The following is a 16538-nucleotide window of genomic DNA, read 5'->3' as shown; positions in this document are numbered from 1 at the left end:
AGTCTATAAGCATAGGAGTGCAAAATAAAGAAGTATGTCAGTTTGTGTCTTTTTGCGTGCGCTTGTGAGCAACAACCAAGTCAGATGCCCTTTCTTACACAACCCTCTGCATTTCCGGGGGTAAATTATCCTTACATCAGCTTAGGACCAGAACAAGGATGATATGGGCCTGTGTAGCTGCGACTTAGGCTGGGATAGGTTGCAAGTCCTCTTAACCATGATCGTGCACCTTTGTTATTTTGTTCATTGTAATTTATGTGCCATAAAACTATAGATATAGAATAGATACATTTATATATCACCCATGTCTGTGTCCCATATTTGCATGGTAGGCTGGCAGCTGATCATTAAGTGGACTTTTTTTTGTCCCTCACTTAAAGCACTAGAAAAAATTACACTGTCAGGGAAGACGACATGATTGCATGAAAACCTCTTCCACTCCCACTTTGATATGATATGCATGCACATATTTCTGCAGATGTCAAGCCTTTTTTTTTTTTTGCCGTGACAAAAAATACCTCAGAGTTCAAAAGACATTATAGCCTGGGGGAGAAACCACAGATATAAATAATGTTTGAGCACAAACACAGCACCGTCCACATAGGCGCTCTTACTTTGAAAAAGGTCACTTCCGGTAGCGCCATAATGAAAAACGGGCACTTTTGTTTATATCTTCAAACATTTCCGTGTTTCGATTTTAGAAACAAAAAAAAGAAAATAACTGTTTTTTTTATTTAGAGTTTTGTTTATCCATTCTCGACCCTGATAAAGATAAATGTCTTGAATTAAAATAGCAACTAGTTTTTCGTCTTTCTGTTTCTTTTTCTAAACCATACAGGGGCCATTTAGGCTGCCCAGCCCGAACCATGTCGACCAAAGGGGGAGTGACTGGATGATACCAAGTTCCACACGCATGTGGAGCATGGACGACCCAGCAGGTCAAAGCTATAATTAGACGCTGCTGCTGCTGCGCGATTTCCGCCTATAGCAGCTGTACTGCGCTGCGTAAAGTCATGTTAACGAGGGGGTGCAAATATCACAGGGGTAGACAGCTCCATGTGTGACATTTAACGCCGCACACGGGCTGATAGGCGCGCGTAACGCAGACGGACGGAGCTGCACGTAAACCATGACAGTGCGTTAGTTAGTTAGTGCTCGTTTCCTGCCAACATGTCATTTCTAACCATCCCGAGTCAAGGCAGTTTGTTCCGTGCGATCAAGACCAACAAATCAGGGGACGGTGAAGGCAGGTCAAAGGATGATGATGAGGGAAACTGTAACAATGATGATGATGATGAAGAGGAGGATGATGACACGGCGGTGCGCCTCATCCCACGGTGCTCCCCCATACCCAGGAGGAGAGGTCAGTCCATCAGCGATGAGACCGCGGAGTACTTGCGCATTCACCAGGCGCTGTCCGGCCGGAAAAAACTGTCATTTGCGGACACCATCGGTGGAGACCTGGTGGATGTGAAGGAATTTGTTGCTTTTGACTCGGACGATGAAGAGGCCAGCGCAAAGTGGGAAGCAGAGGAGGCAAAGTACCGTAGACTGGAGCAGGAGCCCATCTATCAGGTGCACACGGAGTTCAGTGCGCCCTCCCCCGATGCCCTGCTGCGGGCGGTGCGCGATCACAAAGTGGAAGTGGAGCAGATATGTCCGGTTAGTGACGAGCCCCTGGCGATCAGTGGGGTGATCCGGGTCCTGAACGTCTCTTTCCATAAATCCGTTTACATCAGATCGACCTTTGATGGCTGGGCCACCTACTACGACTACCCCGCTGAGTACGTCGTAGGCTCCCACGATGGGACAACCGACCAGTTCTCTTTCAAGTTGTCCTTCACCCCTCCTTACATTACTCACGGCTCACGCATTGAGTTTGTGGTTCGCTATGAAACCTCGGATGGGGACTTCTGGGCCAACAATTCATCCATGAATTACGCGGTAACTCTGCTCCTGTCCTATGAAGACATTACAGCTAAGACACACGTGGACACACAGCACCTAAGGAGCATCCTAAAGCCCCCAAAAGTTTACAGGTACACTCCTCACACAATACACATGTTATACAGAGAATCAAATCAAAATATTATTTACAGTGTCATTAAGCATAGGACATGATGTTAAACCCTCCTTTGTGTAAAATATATTAGTCACATAAAGTTTGCTATTTGAGAGTGGCGTGGGAGCTGTGTCTCAGATATGGGAAGTATAATTAAAACACGTCATCAGTAGTCTTCCTTTGAATCAGGGGGTGTTTCGGCCTTTTAAACGCTGGGCACCCTCATCAAAGGTGGCCAGCTACAGGGTGATCAAGCCTGAGTTTGTGTCCCATAACTGTTTCCCATTCTCTCCTATCTGCAGTTTTAGGCCACCTCACACTCTGTCTTTTTCTCCCTATAGTGTCTGCTCTTATATAACCAGGTTTTCTGAAAACTCTTGATGTAAGGCACTGATATACAGGTCACTAGTCTATGCTGTGCAGAAAAAAGACAATGTACAGAGTAGACTTTGACCTGGGTGAAACCAAACTCTCAACAATTTAGCTTAGAATCTGTGTCACTATATGAGCAACCCTGTAAAAGTACAATTTCTTTGGAACCAAGCATGTTTTAATATACATAACTAACGGGGGGACGATATATTGCACAACAGGATATCGCGATATGAAAACGTCACAATTATATCATCGATGGTACGAGTGGTATCGTGATATTGCAAAGGGTTGGGGGTTATGGGTGTTGTTGGTGAAGCTTACCTTTCCATCATTGCTAAATATGTCTGAAATATTTTCATAGAAGATAAAGTCCATATCCTAACGTTGCGATTGCTGCAGGTTATGTCAAAATGCTCATATTTGCTAAGTTGCTAAGTTTGATGGTTTAAAAAAACAACCTGTTATGCAAAGTGCATTGCACAGATAGGATTTTTTTTTTTTTTTTTTTTTGATGAATGTCATGATGCCATGATTTGGTTTTAATTTTAGATTGGTATGAATTGTCAGTCTCTGTTTTTGTGTTCGTTTTGTAGAGTGGCACTTTTTACACTTAAAATATATATAAAAAAATATTTTATTGTGTTATTTTTTTATTTTCATGTCCCTATTGGATCTAAAAGATAATACTCAAAGTAAGTATGTAAGTTTGCCCAGAGTTAAAGCCAAATAAAAGCGTAATTATTTATCAAACTGCATTTTTTTGGGCAATATTGTCTGTGACGTGACTGGAGGCAAGAACAGGAAACGCCGCTGGCAAAAGCATAGATATGTATAAAGACTGTGACGCAAGCGGGATTCGCCAGCGTAGCTCAACGGCGGCCATCTTACCTCAGACAACTGACGATCTGACATTCTGACGCACTCTACGGTAGCTGTTGGAAGGTCAGTGATCAGCGTAAACAAAAATACCCTTAACTCGATGAAATAATGACGGATTTACAAACAGTTTGCCTTATTACAACCCTCATAGGTATGACATAGGATGCTTGTACATGTTGAAATTGCCGCTTGCTGTTGGAAAATTGGTTGAAAATTGAGCAAATTAGTGTTATTTAAATAGTACATTGACCTTTAGCGTCGATGTAATGTGCGGGGCCAGCTGTCTGAGGTAAGATGGCCGCCACGTTGCTGCATCGCTCCCCATTGTCACAATGTTTACAAACAATCAAAGGGTCTATATCATCTGGGATGGGAGACTCTATTGATTTGTGGGGAAACTCCTGCAACATGTGGGATACTTGGGATGTCACAAGTTGTGCAAAACAGTCCCCTCTCAAGCAATGTTCAACAACAATGAGCGCTACATACTCAAAGCAATATACGTTAACAACACTTTAGATTACGGCCCTTTATTGTTAAACAATACTGAAGCAGCAGTGGTGACGACACTGCTGTGTAAGATGTAAAGCAGCGAGCATTGTACACATTAAAGGGAACCAGTGGGTCTGTGATTTCACCCAAATACGCTTCGACTTATGGGCAGCTAGGATTAATGAACAGTGACTGAAACAAGAGCCATGTAATTAATGGACAGCAGGCCTGTTCTACATTCTCAACCACAGCTGCCTTAAAAGTCAGGCTAGCTGTGCAGACAGCGAGAGAAGAACCTGAGGCAAAAAAAGAGGCAACAAAAAAAAAAAAAAAAATGAAATGTATAGAACGTCTCGAGTTTCGCTTCACAAATAAGGAATGAAAACAAATGTACCAATCTAACAGTTTTGGTTATTATTATTTTTCGTTTTTGTAACATGCGTTTTGAAAGCTGTATTATGGACCTGCCAAAATAAATCCAAAATGCTGCTTGAAATGTTCAGCACCCACTGTAACTTAAAGAATGAGAGAGTAAAGTTGCTCAAATCAAGCAGTGTTATTATTTATGATGTTCTACATGATGTATCATACAACACTCGATACATGTGCTTAATATGGGAGATACACTTTAACATGGAGGGAGAGACTTGCTGTCAGTTGTAAATCACTAAGTTAAACTACAAGTAGGAGAGAATAAAAGGATCCATATGGATTAAAAGCATTTAAAAGTCCAACAACGTAGATTATGGCATTTAAAGCCTCTGACACAGTAACTCCACTTTTGCTCATTGTCTATGTGCTTCCGTGGCCGGTGGATGTCGATTTTGCCACGGCGAGGCGGGCGAGTAGATTATCACATCAACCGCTCAATCCACCGCTTTATATCCAGACAAGTGCGCACTGAGCGTAGGGTTTGCTCGTTCTGTTCCAGCCACTTGCTTTCTCAGACTTATGAGTCTACAGATCACCCGCGGTGTCCGCCATGTTGTAAACATACAAAGCTATGAGCTGCTACGGGAAGCAGGAGGGTCAAATGTCATCGGCTGCTGGTCCTTTAAAACTTTTTTACTTGGTTTTATTTGGTAAACCTTTGAATTTTATATTGCCATTTTTTATCTTTTCCTAGTCACTGTGTTTTTGGCACTTAACATAATGTAAATATTGTGCACATTATATTAAGAATTTTATTTTTTCGAATGAATTTGGGAAAACTTAAATTAATACTTTTGATCATTGGGGGGGGCATTGCCCCCCCCTGCCCCCCGCGTATGCCATTCAGTGTATGTGGAGATCAAAATAGGCAAAGGGCAGGTGTCATTTTTAGCTGTGACTTTTCCTTCCACTAAAGTTTACCTCTGACCTTTTCTATCAGAGATATGGCAGAGCCATTTCAATGGTATACGTTGGTTTCTAAATCTGGCATTAATACAGGATAACGCGCAGACCCTACTTTTCTGCTGCATGAAATTCACCATATTTATCCTAACATTAATATAAAGTAAGAGGTGAGTCTGATGGAACATAAAAGCGAGATATAAACTGGGGTGCAAGTCATGTGGGTCTCGAGTGCTGCAGCTGTTGTGAAGTAGGAATGACACATAGAGGAGTCAGTCACTGATTGAAAAGAGGGGTAAAGTGTATTAGAGGGAGAAGAACGGCCATCAGAGGTTGATTACCAGCTTTGAAGTGAACTGATGATTTGATTGATGACGTAAATGCAAAGCAGTTTGTGAAAGGGAAGGTATTAATGAGAGAAAGAAAGACAAGGCTCTCAGGTGTTAACATAAATTAGTAGGGATGCACTCAAATGAACATTTTTGGCCAAAACTGAAACACCAAAATAAAATATTATTCCAATTATTTGTACCAATGCATTTATGGCTATGAATGTGTACTAACCTCACTAAAATTAAAGCATTGCAATTGCATAAATTGATATTAACGTTTCAAAGAATAAATCAATTAAAAACTTTTTTGCAGAAAACAATGCACAATATAAAATAAAACACAAAATAAAATGTTAAACTTGACCCCACTTACCGGTATGTATACATTAAACAATAATGTACAGTGGCCATATTAAAAAAAAGCATCCTATTGCTAAAAGTAGCTTTTTGTGATGTCATGTACCTGGATAAAACCCAGGCTAGCACCAGGAGAACTTACAAAGTTGCAAACATCACTGAGGGAGGGACACATGATCCTTGGCTTTTTTAAAAATGTTAGTTTTACTACCCTAATACAAATTCGTCTAACATAACTGATAAACAAAATGATAATACTTAGGGGTGCATTCTCTAAAGGTTTAGGGGTATTAAAACATGTGCAAACGTACACCAGTTGTCGCTGGTACCAAGTGACAGACAGGGTCACTCTGTTTTAAAGCAGAAAAAAAAGTGGTTTGGGGGTTTAGTTACTTTTTAAATATATAAAGACACGATGGACAGACACCCTTTTTATTACGGAAACATTGACAAGGTATAAGTATTACAGAATAGTAACCTTTCGGGTCCTAATAGTCATTCTGACAGTAGGACATGAATGAGGAGTTTGTCCTTTTTACTCCACAATGACTGCTGTAGCTTCACAGCTTGAAGGTCATGAGTTTGATTTGTGTCTTAAAGTCCTGTTATTAAAAAAAGTCTCAAAACTGTCCAGAGTGTTGGTGCATAGACCCGAGTACCTGACCATAAATTGGCTGCCCTGATACAGAACCCAGAGTATCGTAAGGAGAAAGAAAAGCTTCTGTAGAACTTGTCACATGCTGATTACACTCCTTGACCTTTGATTCATTTGGCTTCCTATTCCGCATTCCTGGCACTGCTGCAATAACCCATTTGAGCACCTTCCAACGTCAACGTTTCTGCATCATGACTTTGAGCACCTGCCACTGGTATCACGAGGTTTATGTAACTTGTTTCTCAAAATATATTATTTAAAAGGTAGTTTTCCGCCCCCTGTAATTAGGATTAACACATTTATGCATTAAACATACACTCTTTTAGCGAACATAGGCTATGACATTTGCAGTGCTTACATTTCATAATCACAAAAATTGGCACTCAGTTGGCTAATGCTCCACCGTACCATCACCCCTCATTAGGACAACAAGTGTATTAAGTAACATGTATATATATATATATATACGTATCTTTGTCTACCCACTAAACATCCGACGTCCACGGACCTCCAGTTCACGTTCATAACGTTTCGGTCGGTCTGGACCACAACTGCACATCTATATGACATCCAAAATAGGTCGGCATCTGAACGTCATGACCACGACCTCATCTGGACCTTGATATGACGTTCAACGTTTGTAGCGATTTCACTTCTCACATGAAATTTAAACAGCCTTGCAAACCCACACACAGTCACAGACACATGCGTGTGTGCATGTGCTTCTGTTTATTAAAAATCATCATTCAGTATTATCCACAGTCACTAGGTATATATCCATGTGCACTTCATTAACATTTATTATGCTCTGCGATCTTTTTAGGAAATAATTAATGTCGAGCTCCCATTGAGCAAGTCAACGTCTTTTTCGGACGTCGTCGGGTCAGGTTAATTTAACAAACGCACACACAACAAGAACGTCAAAATTGCATATAAACATTACAATACCCCTAAAATTAATGGTATTGTATGCTCTTACAGTGCAAACAGTTATTAAAATGTATTTTAATGCTGTATTTTGTCATAGTGTTTCAGACAATGAATTTGTTTAACGTTTCAAATAACTGACAATGTACCTGTCAATAGGTAAGGAAGTGCGCTTGAAAACATAAGGTCAAGGGATGGAACCCACCATGGGCCACCTTTCTTATTTCGTCTTTTTGGGATGTCTGGAATACATCGTTTTCGGAAATCCGGACGACGTCCGAAAAAGATATTGTAAAAACTTTCACTCTGCACCTGCCAGAGACGTCTTCTCAACATCAGGCCATCAAGTCATTTCAACTTTGTTTCAACGCTGCTCAGTGGGTAGGGAAGGGATCAAACTAGATTGACCTAGCTAACAATCCAGCATGGTACATGGCAGCAGTGGATAGCCTACAGGTCTGTGGTGCAAGTTTGGAAATATTAACTGTTTAGGGTGGTGACTCATCAATAATAATTATCAATATATGTGAATAAATAATTGGGACACTGTCCAATGCTGACTCTGTTGCCTATGGAGACAGTGAGGTGATGAGAGGTTGACCAGATGATGGAAAACCGTGGACTTCACAGACCTCATGGTCACCTCATAGTCTTTGTGTCTTAGGAGGGAATTGTCCACTCTCCATGTACATAAAGAAAGATATTGCCATTTCACAGCACAACCTCATCAAAAAGAAAACTGAATATTCATTTGGACACACTACAAGCATCCACTTACACATAAATTACAAAGTTAAGACTAGAGAAAAGCAGAACGACGTGTATTCATCCAGAAATTAACTCCTCTTACCCTAATTTTCGACCTTATTTTTGTCTCTGCTCCGAGTCCAATGCTCACGTCAAACAAAGCGCCACCTTTAATTGTTAAGTGTCTGTAAATTCACTTTAATAATGTTACCATTTTGGCTGCAAAAGCAAATTCTTAGCATTTGGAAACTGTTAAAATCTTTCCAATAGAACAAATATTGGTACAGTTGAGGTCATTTGAATCATTGTGTTTTATGTGACGTTTAGGCACAGTGGGAAACCAGGGCATTTTCATGAATTGGAAAAAAAATGACCTTGATGCCCGTGAAGGGTCAAGTCTGGATAAAACTGGACATACATGGTCACCCCAGCCTTTACGGTGGTAGAATAAACAATAATGAGTCTAACAAAGGGGCTTTGTCATCTTCCATACTGTGTATTTCTATTGCAGCAGATGTTCTCAATGTCTGGTTTGGCAGCCAAATTTAGTTTAAAGACTCATTTTCAGCAGGTAGTAGCCACAATGTGACACAAACATGAAAACCTTTTGTTCTTATTATTTCTCTCACCTCTGAAAGCAGAAGTAACGTTTTCAAAACTTATAACATAGGTAGATTTTACATACTTTTGCCGCTTTTTTAAATGTACATTTTTTTTACAGGAATTAATAATAAAAACTGCACTTCTTTAATTTATAGTTTTTTGTTATGGTTTCAGCAAAACAAGGTGGACTCTTACAATGAGGGTACAATAAGGGTTTCTTTCTTTCTGCTGTGATATACTGTATTATTTTAGATTAAAATGTCATTTTTTTTGCATTTATTGGTATTCAAATTGCCCTCAGTTTGGCTTGTGTGTATTGCTCATTATTTGAAGGTAATGTTAGTTGAGAATCACTGTATTATAAGGTATGTTTAAGTGTCAATATTTTTTTTGTCCAAGTTTGTGTGTTTTTGTCGCTAAATCAACCTTTGAGCCGGGAAAACATCTCTCAATCTCACAAGTAAAATCTAGCATTTCAGATTAAGAAGCAAACACTAAATAGTTTAAAATGTGTACTACAGTTCAAGAAGCAATACGTACAGATGACCAGTTCTGCACTTTAATCTGTCACTAATTATGAACTAGAAAAATCCAAAGATGGTGCCCTCTGTTTTAACGTACCGCCTAAAAGCCTCGATTTAACAGAAAAAAGTGTTGCCTTGTTTCTTCCAGAGATACCTAACGACCACATTTGTCAGTTTATTAAAAATAAGAATTCTGTGCCACAAAGTGTGAGATGAAAATATAAACTGTGCAAGTGTAAAAAAAGATGTGGCTATAAGAGCTGCCTTTGTCCTCGTTTGCGGAAAATTAATGCATGTTCCAGTGGATTACCCTGGTTGCCTGTATGATAGTCTCGCCTGTCATATCATTTTTGTTCTTTGAACATCCCTGCACAAAGTGTCTGATAGAGGATTCAGTGGCCATGTGTCCAGAAGACTGTAAATCGTGAAGATATTTGTTTTAATATTCTCTAAATCAGGGGTTCTCAACTGGTCTTTCCCTGGGACCCATATTTTGCCATGGTCAATAAATCGCGACCCACTTTTTTCAGAATTCAACCAACCAAAGTTAGTTTTTCAAAAATCGCTGTTGGAAACACACATATACAGTATAATAATTTTTTGAATATAAATCTATATATTATCCTGTGCAGAATGCATTTCACAGCATGCTTGTCAAAAGAAAAGTTTCTTTCAAGATAAAAGACAAGCCCAACACAATAGAAATGAAGTATTCATTTGGTTTTGACCAGCTGTCGGCGACTCACCCAGTGCAGGTCCCGACCCACCAGTTGAGAATCACTGTTCTATATCATATTTTAACCATTTCTTTGTCCTTTTTTCAGCACAAATACAGCCTCAGATTCAGACGATGAGAAGGAAAAAGGTACGGAGTGAATGGCTTCCTAAACTGTTTTACTCTTTCTGTGAAAAAAAGTAGATTGAGTGTAGCGTTAATATAACTGATACTTATGAGTGGTCCTAAAATGTGCACTCAGTTGATGGGTTCAATTAAAGGACACTTAAGGAATTTGGTCTTATGCTTCGATGAAGTTCAAGGACTTGCCAGTGCCAGATGAAACAACACCACTTCTCACTTTAATGCAGCTGAACATAATTCAAAGCACTGGCCAGACTCCAAAAATGACCCTTCCTTTTTCATAATACCTTTCAATTGCATGGTTTGAGGGGTAATCCAAGGTGGGTTCTTCACATTTAATGCTTTCTGCAAAGGGTCGTTTGAGTTTTTTATGTCTTGCTACAAAAATGTCCACAGTTCTTTTTGAATGATCAGGCTCTGAAAGCATATCTGTTTTTTTTGTGTGTGTGTGTGTGTGTGTGTGTGTGTGTGTGTGAAACATGCAGAGACCTTTGAGTCTGTACTTGTCCGGCCTAGAGCTGTGTGCCCTGTCATCATTCAGCCCGAGATCGACATAGAGGTGAGATTGAACTCCAAGTATTGAAAAAATGTTTCACAGTTTTATAGAAACTAAAAAGCCTTGAAAGGCAAAGGTTTAGTTTATGATTGGAGTTGTTTTGTAATTGAAGCCCAAAACAAAAACCCATCATAAAAGGATTTATGCAACAGTGTATAAGCCTGTTTATTTATTTATATATGTTGTGAAATCTCGTCATCTCTGGGTTCTGTCTTTGTATTTTTCCCAGCTCATTGAAGCCTCTGCAGACACTTAGGTAATGTCGCGCGTCGCACCGCTGTAGCACGAGTGTGTTACTTTCTTTGTCACTTTCTTATTTTGTTCATCAAGTTTTGCATGAACCTTAACATGTCCTCATTTGTGAGGTAAAGTATTCATGTCTTCATTGTGGACAATTATTTGTGCCATACTCTGTCATGTCTAATGCCTAATCATTATAACATATTAACGTGTACAGTGAAATGTGAACTTTTAGTGAGATAAATATCAGTCACCAGTAAGTTAAACAAAGTGTAAAAGGAAGTAGGTCCTGTATATTGTGTTTATGCTAGCAGCTAGCATCAAGTGAAGCTCCTTCCACCATATACAGTAGTTGTTTGCTGTCCACCGCGGAGAATCCACCTCCTCCACCCGCAGCTGCGCTGTCCTCCATACTGTGTTTGTAGCGTCTCAGTTGCTACGCTACTCACTTCCGGGTTCTGCGCACTCGCTTAAGTTGCTTCTTGCACAAACTTTTCTTCTAAAGAAACAAACTTCCGCAAGAACACACACCTCGTTGCCAATTTATGTCCTCATAACAAGTAATCAGACACGAGAGGCACACTGGTACTGATCGTTGTCTTGAGTTTGCTCTTTCACACACACACGGCTGATGACGTCACATGTAACAACAGGGACGGCGTCTCTGAAGGTCCATTTATAGAAATGTAAACAAAGGCTAAACTAAAGCTTTATCGTTTGAATACATAACAATAAGTGCAGCTGTACTTTTGGTTAATATGTTCTTTTTTTACAGAAGAATTATTTGTTTTATGTCTGAATTAGTTTTGGATCAAGTTCAAAAGGAGTACTGTAAATATTCTCAAATGTGAGTAGCCAAAATGTGTCAATTTTATATCGCGCTTTTGTATATATTATTAGCCAGTGAAAACAATCTTTACCTGGTGGATTAAAAGAGAGCTGATATCCCTGCAGGAAATTCAAGAGACAAAGATAATATAATAAAGAGTTAAAGCAAACAAATCCATTTGTATTATTTAATTCCCATAGAATCCATAAGAGAACCAGTAAGGAATCGAATCGCTAAATTCTTATCAATTCCCATCCCTACTGACTGATCATACATGGTATTTGATACATTCGGACAGGAGTCTGCAACCTTTACTCTCAAAGGAGCCATTTTGCCTTATCTCACCTCGATTAAAGTTTTTCCGGAACCAAAAAAAAAAAAAAAAAACCTTCTCATTGCAGACAATACAGTGTATAAAATTATATACAGTTAAAATAGTATCGAATAATTTTACGAGTTAATGGATTCAAAGGGCTACAAAAAATAACTGGAATTTAATAACACATGATCATGTGATGTCACATGCTAATTGCTTGCAACATAACAAGCATGCATATTGCATATATGCAATTAAATAAATCTTTCCCCACACAAATAGTCTATTTTCTTCCAGAATAGTCTTTTTGTTAGTTTAGTTATCTCACTAGGGAACCTAAGGCTATCCACAGGTGCAGGAAAGTTGATGGTGTGTAGAAGTTAAAGTAAGAAGGTGGCAGAGTTATTGCACAATGTGATTTATTTTTAGGGTGTTACGACCACCTCCAGGATGTTATACCAAAAGGGGGTGCTACATAAATGATGCCGGACAACAATGAAAGGTTTACAAAGTATTTAACAAAATCTTAAAAGTAGCAACACAACAAACTAAAGGCAGGCATACACTGTGCGATTTTTGGCCCATTATCGACTCGTGCTACTATTTTGTGGGATCGTGCGAGTCTCCGCTAGATCATGTGTCATGCATCGTGTAGTATACATGGCGTCACGAGAAGCGATGAACACCTCACGACCAGCTCCCAATCAGCAATCGTAGGTCGTAAGGAAATCAAACATGTTTGAAATCCAGTTGCTCCTCGTGAGGGTATCTCACAGTTGAAGCAGTGCCACGGACCGGCTAACCGTAAACGCTCAAACTGCGCATGCGCAAACACCATAAGACCGCTGTAAAATTGACGGACTGTACTGCCCACGTCTGTCCAGCCAGCTCCTGGTCCATCACATCACCGTCTTTTCTTTTTTAAAGCTCTTCTTGCTGAGATTTGCAAGCGTCTCTCCACTTCCAGGTTTTTCTTCTTCGTTTGTTTTAATGGCAACGCTTCAGTGTTCTTCTTCTTCTTCTAATTTGTACGTTGGATTTCCGGAAACAAGACCCCAATGTGTCGTGTAAGTGTGAGCAGTCAGAGTGTCGGTCCGTACAGTGTGAGAACATGTATCGTGAGCTGCGCACATTCGGGCTATGCGTCTGACTCTCACAGTTTGAGCTGGAGCTGAGTATAACGATTGAAAAAAAAAAAAAATCGCACAGTGTATCCCAGCCTTAAAAGAGACTGGAGATCCTGGCCAAACTGAAGAAAAGTAGGGTGGACACTGAGCCAACCTTATACAGGGCCGTCGACTCAGCATCCACTCTCTAAACTACAAAAAGTTACAAAACTACAGGAACATGAAAAACAGGACTACCAGAAATCTCCAATCCAAACTAAAATAACAAACTTACGAAGATGTCGATTGAGGAGCAGAAGAACTCTCCCCACATGTCTGCTGCTGACCTGATGTTGTGCCTCCTTCCTTCTGGTCCTCTCAGCCCTTTATACAGCTCCTCCTACCTTATTACTGATGTGAATCAGGTGTGTCAGGTGAGAGGGAGGAAGGGCAGGCTGAGAGGCCATGAAGCACCAGCTGTAATATAGGGTAATGTCATTAATCATCAATACCCTCTGTAAGAAATAAAAATTCATTATTACACAACAATTATCTTTTTAAAGCGACAGAGAGCCATTGTAAAAGAGTCAAAGGGCCACATGAGGCTCCAGAGCCGCAGGTTGCAGACCCCTGCATTAGGATATTAACTGAAGAACATAAACTTTTTCTCTTTACCAGCAAGTCAGCGAGTACCCAGTAAAAGTATAATCATCTTTGAAAATCCCTTTGATCAGCCCTTAAACATTCCTTATCCTGTTCATGGTCATTGGGCAGTTCACCAGTCCATCCCAGGGTTAATGGTCTATAGGTAAAGAAACTTGATGTTTTCCTTTTAATATCATTTATTTAACACATCATGTAACAGTTCCACTTCTGTATACATTCTCCGTCCAATTTTAGTGTTATCTGTGCCTTGCTTTGGTAAGAGTTGTTATGAAAGTGTGGGTTTTTGTGTGTGTTTAATATAATGAGGACTATCCTGATATAACCTTACTCTGTAACGACACATCTCTTTTCTTTTTCAAGTACAAAATAAAAACGTTCAATTCAGTTCACGCTGATTAAAGGGAAACTATTCACTGTCTGGGTGATTTATTGAAAAACTGTACATTGGCTATATTTGAGGATAAAAACAGTTACACAAAGTTAAAGCAACCTTGTTATTCTAGATGAAGTGAATAATAATTCCAGGGCTGTGAGCACTGGCTCCAGTAGCTGCGGTACACGTTATTAACATCTACTCAAGTTCTTTGCACGTATTGACCTCACTTCAACATGTTTTGGCTGAGGCCATCACTTTAACGCTAATGCGTTAAGGCGATGCTCAAGCATTAAGACACATATTTCTGTACAGAAAGTGTTTGTCAGTCTCATAAGGCTCATGTTTTGTTTGAAGTTCCAAATCGTTAAGATGTCAGCATGGAGTCTGTATGTTTTTTTTTTCACCCTCTCCCACATGTCACCCTTGTCTCACTGTTTTATTTGAACAGACCTCACTTCACAAGCTGGTCCCTCTTTCCCACGTAACCACAACCAGAACCAGGAGCCACCATTGCTGACAGCCCACCCAGCGCTCACACTGCCAGGGGAACCGTTTCCTTGTACGTCTCTTCGAAACCGTGCTTTAAACCAGTTCATCAGTCTTTACCCAGACTCCACAGTGAATGAGTTATCACCTCTTCCCACTGTCCCACGCCTGCATCTGATGACTCTGATTAGAAATCACGACAAATCTACGGTCAACAGAAAAACGACCAGTTCTACTCTTAAGCCCAACCCTTTTTTTGAGTGCAATTTTCTAATTTGAGCTAAATGTTGTAGAAGAACCAGACACAAGACTTCACCAAACCTGCAGCACATCATGAGCAAAAGATAGACTGTTTTCTCCTTTGTGGCTCAGTCTCAGGTGACTCAGAGAGAGGAAAGTGAAGCTGATCTGTCAGTGAGTTCACAGAGGGGAAGAAAAAAAAAAAACCTTTTGCAGACACAGGATCACTGAGGAAAGACCAAACTCAGATCCTTTGTGTGTTGTTGTGCAGTACGCCTGTGCATTTTTGACCGATGTTGCTCTGTATGTTCTTCAATTGTATGGTGTCTTTATAGGAAGTGCTCTCTCTACATCACGGAATTGTTTAGTTTTGCACCATTTCTGATTTTTGCCCCAAGTATATTTTTCTCTTTTATTCACTTAAGTGCCTTTTCGTGATTCTTTAAGCCATCACACAATTTTGTAGCATGTTTAAAGAAACTCTAAAAAAAATAAATCATTTTTTATTTTTTCATGCAGCTTGTAATTGTAAGTAATCACATTATTTTTATACCTTAGAAATGAGGTGAATGAGGAAATTTACCTGGAAGAGCACAACATAAGATGACACGTTCAGGAAATACATAATAACTATAATAATAAAAACACTATAAACTTACTAGGTGTGCAATATAAGTGTATATCTTACCTCGCCCATCATATGAATATTACACCACCATATTGGATGGCAAAAATTACACTAACATAATGAAATTAATGTTTTTTGTCATTAGCTAAGTGTTTTATTGATCAAACTCATATTGTACAAGCACACAGAAAAAAAATGGCAGTATGTGCACTTTTATTGCTTCCCTGCTTGACTAGATTCATAAAATTAAAAGAGGTGAACACTACTACAGCAGAATTAGTTCATATGTAGCAAGTTCAGAGTAGCATTCTACACGAGCATGCTGGGAAAAAAAAAAAAAAAAAACTCTATTTATTGTTGTAATGCGGCATCAAGGTCACTAATCGTGACCTCAACAAACCAAAATGGCATGCTGGGACACTCACTTATTGCCTAGGGACTGGGACACATCTTGGGGTGAGCATTGGCAAGGATGTTGCAATGCGATATGTATCGCGATACGTGGGTCACGATACGATATTATTTGCGATATATCGCAATATTCTACCCAGTTAATATCAAAATTAAACATTGAGGTGAAAAATCAAGTTGCTGTATATGTTCATCAGAAGATATTAATCATTCAGAGGAAAAATTGAGTCAAAACTATTTGCTTCAAAATAGCAGATTTTCACTGAAAAAAAGAAAATGCAGTTTTACACACTGCTATCATAAAATAAAGTGCAACAAGTTTCTTTTCACTGAAACGACTGTGTAGAAGTCTCAAAGTAACCATGACAACATAATGACGGCATTGTAACAACTGTAAGTGAGAACATTAAGGATAAAGCACCCTGAGTTACTGACAATGCGCAAAAATCAGAAAAAGATATGTATCCTATTGTATCAGTTTAAGCACTGATCTTAAATTAAAAAAAATAAAATAAAAAATCGATTTTTAAAATAAAT

The 16538-nt window shown here is 39.4% G+C and overlaps 1 protein-coding gene across 2 annotated transcripts; it reads left to right on the top strand.

Annotated features, from left to right (window-relative positions):
* The first annotated feature begins 682 nt into the window (after positions 1-682).
* LOC114467256 (protein phosphatase 1 regulatory subunit 3A) lies at positions 683-15964 on the top strand. Of its 2 annotated transcripts, XM_028453424.1 has the most exons (5): positions 686-2039; positions 10113-10153; positions 10633-10706; positions 10933-10959; positions 14685-15964. In XM_028453424.1, the coding sequence occupies exons 1-4, from the start codon at positions 1171-1173 to the stop codon at positions 10957-10959; spliced, it is 1011 nt and encodes a 336-aa protein (XP_028309225.1). In that variant the 5' UTR covers positions 686-1170; the 3' UTR covers positions 14685-15964. The 2 variants fall into 2 exon arrangements, with proteins under 2 accessions (XP_028309224.1, XP_028309225.1); XM_028453423.1 differs by lacking the exon at positions 10933-10959 and having other exon boundaries at positions 683-2039.
* Positions 15965-16538: the final 574 nt, after the last annotated feature.

The sequence above is a fragment of the Gouania willdenowi genome, chromosome 7 (assembly GCF_900634775.1).
Source record: "Gouania willdenowi chromosome 7, fGouWil2.1, whole genome shotgun sequence".
NCBI lineage: Eukaryota > Metazoa > Chordata > Actinopteri > Blenniiformes > Gobiesocidae > Gouania > Gouania willdenowi.
This window is presented reverse-complemented; position numbering and strand designations above follow the sequence as displayed.